The sequence below is a fragment of the Fulmarus glacialis genome, unplaced genomic scaffold (genome assembly GCF_000690835.1).
Source record: "Fulmarus glacialis isolate BGI_N327 unplaced genomic scaffold, ASM69083v1 scaffold39884, whole genome shotgun sequence".
Lineage (NCBI taxonomy): Eukaryota > Metazoa > Chordata > Aves > Procellariiformes > Procellariidae > Fulmarus > Fulmarus glacialis.
The window spans coordinates 26650-36295 of NW_009206852.1; the positions used below are offsets into that span (position 1 = coordinate 26650).

The 9646-nt window shown below is 44.6% G+C and overlaps 1 protein-coding gene across 1 annotated transcript in view; it reads right to left on the reverse strand.

Moving 5' to 3' along the window:
* Nucleotides 1-9646, reverse strand: part of SATB2 (SATB homeobox 2) — a gene marked incomplete at its 5' end in the record, with an annotated part of 39759 nt that overhangs the window by 26007 nt on the left and 4106 nt on the right. Inside the window, one exon of the mRNA XM_009575902.1 lies at nt 8687-8842. Coding sequence (XP_009574197.1) covers nt 8687-8842 — 156 coding nt within the window. The remainder of the gene's footprint in view (nt 1-8686; nt 8843-9646) is intronic.

Sequence of the window (9646 nt, forward strand, 5' to 3'; positions counted from 1 at the left end):
CCCCTTTCCGAAGTTGGACCGGCTAGCCTGACGGCGACTGCTGCATTTTGATTTATCTGTCCGGTTATAATCAGCGCTCATTACAATCACTTAGAGCAACACTACAGGCCTCATTATGGACTAGGCACTCGCTGCCATTAGTCTTTAAGAAGGATAGCACTCAATTTGCCTGGCAACATGCGAGGTCCTGACCTTGGAGCTATTAGGGAAAAGATTAGACTGCAGTGTGACCATGTGTGCAGACACGAGCAAACCAAATTAATTTCTGGCAAAGGGAGGCACCAGGCAAAGACCCCGCCATCCTGAGGACACCTGAGAACTTCTCCATTCCCCAAAGGAGATCAGCTAATGGCACGTTTAAAGGAGCCTGGTTCTGAAGGTGAAGCACATCCGTGGTATTTAGAGAGATATTAATCCAGTTTCCCCACAAAGTATTTGCTTGGCTGATCAGATTAAGGGATCTAGCCTTCAACAGCACACCCCCACCACAGCAGGCCCCAAGAAATCTGTGATACTTCACAGCCTCAGACATATTGCACCATGTGTACCCAGCTGCTACAATAATTAGCTTATGAATGTATCAGCTGGTTCTGTGATTTTTATAAATAATAACTAACCTACAGAGCAGAAAGATTTTCATGAGCCTAATATTAGCAAGAAATTGCAAGGTGCGCCTAACTCTGAATTGTCATTGTGCTAAATGCCCTGTCTTCTCTCATGTTGTGCAGGACTGGATCTCCCCCAACGCCATTTATATTTATTTTTGCATCGGCAACGGCAATGTATTTGTGGCAGCTTTCTTCACAACAGCCATCATTCGCTCACCCCCACACATACACACGCGTACCCACTGTGTGCATGTGTACACTTATCTGCATCAAATCTGTCCTTTCATTGCTCTTTTTCTATCCTTCCCTTTATTTATTCAAGCATTCATTCTCTTGCCTGTCCATTCAAGACCCTACCTATCCATCTATGGGGCTGCTTATTAGGCGATAGCTTCAGCTAATACGTGAGAAAACACAGCGCTGCAGCTTACTCACACATTCTTTATGATTGTAAGTAACCGCCTTCCCCATGCACAGATGAAAAGTCTGCATCGGATTTTTTTAATTATTTATTTAAATAATCTTAGCACGCCATCCAAGAAAGTTTTGCAGTACCAGGCAAAAAAAAAAAAAAAAGTGTAAATGTCAAATAAAACAGTGACAGATGACAGTATTCTCTATTGAATAGCACCGTTTCTTCGTGCATGTTCAATGAGAACTCATGAATTATTAATACGCAAATCTCCTTTTTCTGTTAAAAACCTCAATTTGGGGTTTTTTGGTTGCAATTTTCTTTATTTTCTTTTATTTATTTCTTTGGGTCTGTGTATGTTACACAGAGCTTTCCAGGAGAATTATTTCATTTAAGAAATGCTAACATACAGAAATTCTTGGAGCTACAGCCATTCACAGTGAATTTTCATCTATAGCTACATTTATTGGCATGAAGAAGGAAAAGTGAAGAAGGAGACGCTATCTCACCACCTTTTCCCCCACTCATCCACAACATCTGAGCTCACTGCATTACAAGTAAATCCAACTTCTGTGAATGTATTCTGAAAATCTAATAAATAACACATCCTTCCCCAGATCCGTGATACGCTGTGTTTCTGATCCTGCCTCCTCTGCACATCGCAAGTCTCGCTCCACTGCACAAACAGCCCCCTTGACTGCCACAGAGTTACCAGGAGAGTTTGATATGCGCCAGGGTCAATATGGGTGGCAGAATACGGTCCTTAAGTCAGCTTCTAAGGTTCTTAAATGGGAATGTCTTCCATTAAAAATAAGAGGAGGAAAAACAGCACAATTAAAGGATGCTTTTGGCTCTACAGTCAGGCACACCCAGTGCTTGTGGTTAGAAGGAATTCTGCTCAGAACTTCCTTCATTTCACCCCAAAACTTCTAGAGGCATCGAGAATGCAGCCCAATTTAGCTCATTAAAGAGAGCTGCAGAGAAGTGCTGGCCTCTATTTTTGTTGTTCTCATGAGACAAGATAAACATTTTCCAAGCATTTTATTTGATAAAACAAATAATATCATATTAATGTCCTATTTTTAACCTCTCTCTCTGTCTCCTAATCAAATACATTTCCACATAGCTAAGCAAACAACAACAAAAATCTGCAGGAAGCCAGCCATTCCCATTGTGCTTTTATGCTGTTAAAGAAACAGCGTGCTTACTACACCAAAGCATTAGCCTTGGTGCACTCAAACCCCCTTGAGGGACAGTTAGCTGGTGCAACAATCGCGAGCCATATTCTCTGTCACTTATCCCTGAGCCCTTTTTAGCAGCTTGACCCTTTCACTTTTGCTAGACTTAGCCTGGAGCAGGGGAGGCTGCTCCGGCAGCCAGAGGTACCAGACTACAATACGGTCAGGTTTTCCAGCGCTCAGCGAAGGTATGCACAAATATCCTGACCCCCAAAACTGCTTCCCGCAGATCTGCTGACTTGCAGTCAACCAAGGACCAAATTTCTGATTAAAGGACAAGGCGGCACGTGGGAAAAGTTCATGTTCAGTTATGCTGGGGCTACAGGCCAGTGCTTACACTTCAAGCAGCACCTCCACCGACAGCCATCACAGAAGGTGGCAGTTGGGCGTCCATGGTGAACTTAGTCACAGGCAGCCTGTCTGCTCAGGCTGCGCCACGAGGTACTTCGAGCCTGGATAAAACTGCAATTAAACTGACCTTGTGCTTCCCTGCAGTTACACTGAAATTATTAATAATAATAACACAGCTAGTTTTCTGTGCTGACATTTTCTAAGGTCTCCAGTGAAAGCATGAGTAGGCAAACGAAGAGTTTTTAGTAAGAGTGATTCAGGAATAAATCTCAAAAATAAATGTAAAAGGCCATTTCCTCACCCACATCATCAGTGCAGAAAATGTCAACATATGTGACAAAAGGAAAAAAAAGCAGCAATGATCGACGCAAGTCTTGAAAGATTAGGAAGGAAATGCTGCGTTCCACAGAGAAGGCTCCTTTTCTACACGGGATCATAGGAGTCCTCTGGACAAACTTCCTCAGTCTCTCTTCCCTCTGCTCAGTTTGGGACCCTCTGCAGTGCGAAATGAGCCAGATAATATTCAGCTCTTGTTCCTCAGTAGCCAAACTCTCTTTCTGTGAATCCAATAAGTGTCTATTAAAATAAATAAACCCCCTAATGATTCAAGATAACCTAATCAAGAAAGCTGAAATGGATAAAAGACTAACTGTAATGGAGAGTTCTGTCATGGCTTCAATGAATTCTTGATGAGGGCCGGGGGAGGGGAACTGAACCTGAGAAGCTTTACTTGGAGCATTTTGATACAGTTCAAGGTTAATCACTCAACAGCCTGGATTTTCTGAAACGCTCGGTACTCTTCCTCCCCCCAAAATTTAAGGCAAAATGCAAAGCACTTTAATGAGGCCCAGTTTCTCACTAGCCTTATAAAACGTGAAACAATACAAAAAAAAAAAAGAGCTACATGAGCCCTGACGTATCTTAGATTCATGGGAACACCAATTCTGCTTACAGCTCTTGGCCTCAGAGGGAAGGATGCTGTGCACTGAGGATATTTCCAGCGTGCCAAGTTCAAACTAGCTTCTCCCCACGCTGGAGAGGAAGTGTGGGCTTGTGGTTAGGGCAAGCAGCCTGCCATCAGCTCCCAGGTCTGCCAAGGACTTCCTGAGCAAAGCCCTAGCTCCACAACTGTCCCTGCTTCGCTCAGCTGCTGAGAGGCTAACATGCTGCTGCAGATGCCGTCCTGGATGGGAGTCACACTGTGACTGCGTATAGAAGTCTGTAAAAGAAAAGCTAATGTCCAAAGGTACTTCAGAGAAATTTTAAGTTCAGTCAAGAAGAGAAATGTCTTTCTGTATTTCCTCCATATGTAACAAGAACATCAAAATATCAGCACAACAGATATGCCCCAGCTGTAGAGATTCACAACATCATAAAGGCACCAAGATGCTACAGCAGTAAGAAGTGCCCTATATGCATACACTATATACGCTACGCATCTTCACCACCAGCTGGTTTTTTTAGCTGCTGTTCATCATCACTGGAAGCTAATTAGTTTAAGGGCACAGAAAATACCTATTATAAGCTAAAAGGGGGAGAGGAGGCATCCCATCATATCAAATGAATACAAGGGAATATAAGTTGGGAAGGAAAGAGAGGAAAGGACAAAATAAGGGATTTCTAGAGCTAACCCTGCCCCAGAGTGTCGCTGCTCATCCCTCTTGCAGTTCCTCTATTTACTTCTCGGAGCACGGGCAGGTGGCCATGGTGCTGAGACCCATCTAGCGTGGGCTCCTACGGTGGGGCTAACACCCCCCTTGGCCAGAGAACAGGCTCCCAGACAATCCTGGCAATGAAGCAGGGATCTCAACATGAAAAGGAAAAGGCAGAGGCAAGGCAAGGCAAGGAACTGTCGTAGTGATTTCCATCCATAGCCCTGGGTTTCTCTTCACCTGAAGGGCCCCCAGCCTCCACCCCCCGGTCAAGTTTACTTTTTGTTTGTTCATTTTTAAACAGAGCAAAGACACGAACCAGAGACTGAGCTTTGCCAGCTTAACGTTTTTTCAAATGTTGCTCCATGGGGTCTCTCTTGCTTTACTGTGGTGCAACTAGAACAAATTCCAGTTCCTTGAGAAAGAATTTCAGTTTCAAGGGTTTACTTTTTGTTTTCACTGGACTGGTGAAGGTCAAACCCTTCCCTTTGCCCTGCCCGGGGCAGTTCCCCAGCAGCACGTGCCCCACTTCCCCACACCATCCCAGCCTGTTTAAGGAGGGTCTCTTGCCCTGGGAGAACTGTGGGAAGTTCGGTCTCCATGTTCATACAAACTGTGCCCCACCCCAGACTGTCAACAAGGGCTCCAGCCAGCTATGCCCACTATTTATTTTGATAGTGACTGTTTATTTTGAGCAGAACTGTATTCCTAAACTCATTTCGCACAAACTAAGGAAAAAACCTCTGCTGAGCACAGCACAGCCTCTGCTAGGGCTCTCACTAGCAGAGGTCAGAGGGGTGATGCTGCTGCACAGTATTACAAAAGCGCTGGCACGTGGTCACGGGGGAAATGGTTTTCCTGAAGTTGTACTGTAGAGCAGTTGCAGAACTGCATGTAGAAGCCAGTTTTCAAGACCGACAGTCCAAACCTGTAGTAACCTAAGGTCAAAGTCTCTGCCTGTCCCACTGCCTGGCTCAGGAGACACACAGGCCCCTCGAACCTCTCTGAAATGGCACACCAGAAACCCATCTCCTTGTGAATCAAATATAACCAGGAGAGCCCAAAGCGCAGATTGGAAACCAACTCCTGGTGTTCTGCCCACACTCAGAAACACTCCCAGTGTGATAATACAGGTCCCAGGTTTAGACATTTAAAGGACAAAGGGCACTAGCAGGCGGCATCCCCAGAGAAGCATGCTGTCCAGTGGGTACATCACTAACAGCTGGCAACTAAAATAGGACGACAGCTTTGGAGGCTGTGTTTGGAGGGCACTGAGCCCCTCAGCTCCTGCTGCCTTCAAAAATACAAAGGGTTGCACAGCACTTCACGAACAAGACTAAAAATGTCTAGGTGTAAGTTGCAAGGAATAAAATGCATATTAAGGTAAGTAAGCGACAAATAAGTCAATGTCTATAAACGAATGGCTTGAGATCTTTATGAAGGTGGATTCTCTTAAAGAAGTCTCACCGTACTACTGCTAGTGAGGCCCTGTTCCTTGCATTTATGTTGACTTGTGAGCTCTGTGATTTGTAACCTTTGTTTCTAGCAGCTGCCCTTCCCTTTAGTTGCTGAACTGAGACTCTGCCATGACTTAAGAATAAAGATGGCTACTTGTTAAATTAGAGGTCAATTAACTCCACCAGTAGATGATGCCGCTTGCAATAACTGCTCTCAGTGGGTACCACTCTTCCTGTACGAAGACAGAAGATGAAATGAGGCCTCCATTGGCTCTGGATGCTCTCTTGGGTACATGACATACAGCCCTGTGTATAAAATGTCAAAACAGCCCTGTCGGAGATTCACTGGCTGCTAAAACTGTGAAGATCTCACAGCACCGTGGATTGCTGTTGACAGAACAGCAGTGCCCAACATAACACATGCCTTGTTAGCAAACTGGAAGCCTCTCAGTAGTCTGGGGTGAGGGAATAATAGAGGAAGCCAACGCAACGCAAGCCAGGCCTGTGGAGAACAGCAAGTGAACGAACCTTGGCGGAGAGTCCAAGCAAACCCTCAGACTAGCTCTTTTTTCCCCTCTTTCAAACTCTCTCTTCTGCAAACATGGGCAGTTTTCAATGAGCGCTTCCCACCATGTAACTCAGCTGCTGAAATCAGCAGCATCTTCACCAGAAATGCCCATGACTGGCACAACTGGCCTGCACAAAGCACTGGGAAAGCCCCATCGCTAGTTTTTAGACAAGCTAGACCTAAGGCGACACGCCGACCATCCCACCATGCCAGTGGCTCTCCCCTACACAAGCAACTGTGTCCTTGCTTTTGGCACTCCTCCTGGCACCCCAGCCAGCGGTGGGACACCACAGGCACACCAAGCCAGGCCGGGGGCAGGCACGCAGGTGGCCTTTGGGGCAGGGGGAGGCCCTGTACTGCTGTGGTTCTTGGCTACGTCTTCTCTGTCCCTGCCTTCCAGTGCCCCCATAAACCACTTTCATGCTCCAGCAGAGCGCTATGACATCTCAGCATGGCGAATGCTGGGTCATCCCAGGGAGCCAGTATTGCTTTGGCAGGGCTGTGAAACAAAAGAAACATCAGCCTCAGAAACACTTCTTTATTCGCTGCTGCTGAAGAAACAAAACCTTTATGTGCAGTAACTTTGCTTTAAACAATAACATTTGTGGATCCTGTTCTTAACCTTTTGCATCTGGCTTTCAAAATCTGCCCTGTTGTTTTTCCACGTGAAAGACTACGGAGCTTATTTTTGTTTTGGTGCTGGTGTGCAATGCTGCCAGAGAAGCGCACTCAAGCTGGCACAGACCGAAGCTGGTGAGCCACCCAAATTATTGTTGGGTGGTTCAGTCCCTCTCTATTTCAAGAAGCCTCTGGGTATAATGACAGGAAGCTTGCAGGCAATTTTAAGCCAAGCCTCAGAGAGGCTGGCATTCTGTCTATGTTAAACACTCCTTATTAAAAGCTGTCCAGTCCGGATTCTGGGTGGAACTTTGATATCTGCATGGAGTAAAGAATAAGGGGCACGTTTGCAAAATCAATTGTGCAGTTTTTATATTTACTGCACGTTTACCACATATGTCATTTATTACACAGTGGAAAACCGTTAAATGCACAGTAGTTGTGCCAAGTGGCATTATGCTTTTAACAGCTTTATTCGTTTAACAGCTCCAGTTCTCATTATATTTTGCCATGTGGTACATGAGATTTTTATGCATTTAACAGTTTAAGAGGGTTCCATGGTATTTTCCTTTTATGTATTTCATACTGTGCCTGGGATTTTGTTGGGGGGTAGAGGGGTTGGGGACTGTAACCCCTGTACCCTGACAAGAGAAAGTAAAGGGCAAAGAAAATGAATGATTAAATGAGGAAGGAAAAATGAATCAGACCTCCATGTGTCAGGGCACAAATACCTGTAACAAGGACAAGGCTCTCCCATGTGCTTTGATAGCCTTTGATGCTTTGTTTATACTCCTTTCAACCTCTTATTTTACATCTACTTTAATGACTACAATGTTGTTTCCCCGCACAGAGGAAAAGAAAGTATGTATTTTGCAGAGTGCCTGCATCTAGATACTTTTATCCCCCTCTCTCATTGTCACAGACACATTTGTGCATTTTTGTGTGCATATTGATGTCCTCTCCTAGCACAACTGAGTAATTTCATCCAGGATCAGAAGCAGCCCTTTTTACTGAGTAACAATTCCTTCCAACAGTCTCCAATCCACTTGCTGTCCTTCCTACAAAAAATTCTGTCTGTCCTCCTTTCCACAAAATCCCTTCTGGTGCATCATATTTTTTTAAAGAGTTGGATGAAATTTTTAAATTGATGGATTCTCTTCAAGAATTTCACCCCGACCTAGGTTTGCCCGCATTTATTTTTTACACCCAAGGTGGAAATTAATCCAGGAGAAGCCACTGCAGTGCCCTCTCATGCCCTCTCATGCATTTTTACAATCATTGTAAAAATGATTGGATCTGATGTGAATTATTCACATGGCAATACAGTATGCAGCACATACAACATGCAAAAAAAAGGAAACACCTGCATAATATGTGGTTTCCCATTGCCTTCCCTCAGTTAATCACTTAAGAAAACAATTTCTTTACCTGCCAAATGAGAAGGATACCATCATTTTGAAAGGTCCTTGTCCCACTAGCAGAGGTGTAAGTTATGTATCACAAGTGGGAAAAGACATGCGTGTTTGTACAAAAGGGGAGAAAAAGCTTGGCTGTGAGCTGATCCTTTCCTCAGCCTATTTTAAAAGGGAAAAGGAAACCACTTAAGCAGGCAAAAGCCAAAAACACAACAGGTTCCCCAGAGATGAAGATTATTATTATTGTAGGAACAGATGTATTTTTATTGGTGGGAGGAGGAGATGGGTCTAGTTCCAACCCCAGAGTTTGCTTTAAAAACAAGACCCCAAAAAGCCCCGCAACAACGAAATCCCCTCTACCACTCACCTGACTTTTATTGGCAGCCACTTTGGCAAACAGAGCTTGAGATACCTTGGCCCTTTTCATCTCCTGTTGGATCTCGTCATAAATGGCAGCTGTGATGTTGACGTTGGCGCCGTCCGCCTTAATGGGGAGGTCTGTTGTTGGTGTCGAGGTTTTGGCCTACCAAGAGACCATGAAAATAATAATTAAAAAAGTGCTGCTTTCAGCCCAGCCATCTGTGCAGAAATTATCAAAGGATTTCAGTCAGCTGATGCCAAACTGCATTAGCTACAGAGGGACACTTCCTGTCCATTATTCTAATCAGGTTAATTGTGATTGGAAATAATTGCAGTGCATTCCTATAGGACATGCAAGGCCCTGTCAACTCTCCCCCTCTCCCTCTCCCAGCATGTTTATCGAGCAGCTCAACAACAGGATAGGTAGCCGGGGCACTCGGCTGCAGGCAGTCGCTGAAGTTGGCTTTGCCAGCTAGCTACTGCGGCAGAGGCACCAGCCTCTGCCTTCTCCCCCCTCTCTAAAAGTGGCCTACACCTTGGAGAAAGAGCCAATTCTCCCAGAAAAAATGAGTAAATGGGTAGAGGTCTCTAAATAATAAATTATTACTCAATTTAATGCACTCCCTCAAGTCTCTCTCATACTTTATTAAAACTATACGTATGTCATTTGAGTATGTATGGTTTCCCAGCCTTATCATCATTATGCTAGCCAGACAGTCACCTAATTTCACCTAGGAAATCAGTGGAAATGAAAAAAAAAAAAAAATCATTTCATAAAGCTGGGCTTTGGCATGCCTTTGATGTGCTGCCCTCATTCTCCTAAACTCATATTGAGATTTTGTGTATTCCGCTGCACTCCTTTTAATTGAATGATTTCCCATCAGCTTCTGTGACAAATGAAGGACAATAACGCATGCTGCCAGTACTTTCCCCGGGCTGGACTACCCCTACAAGGCTTCTATCAATA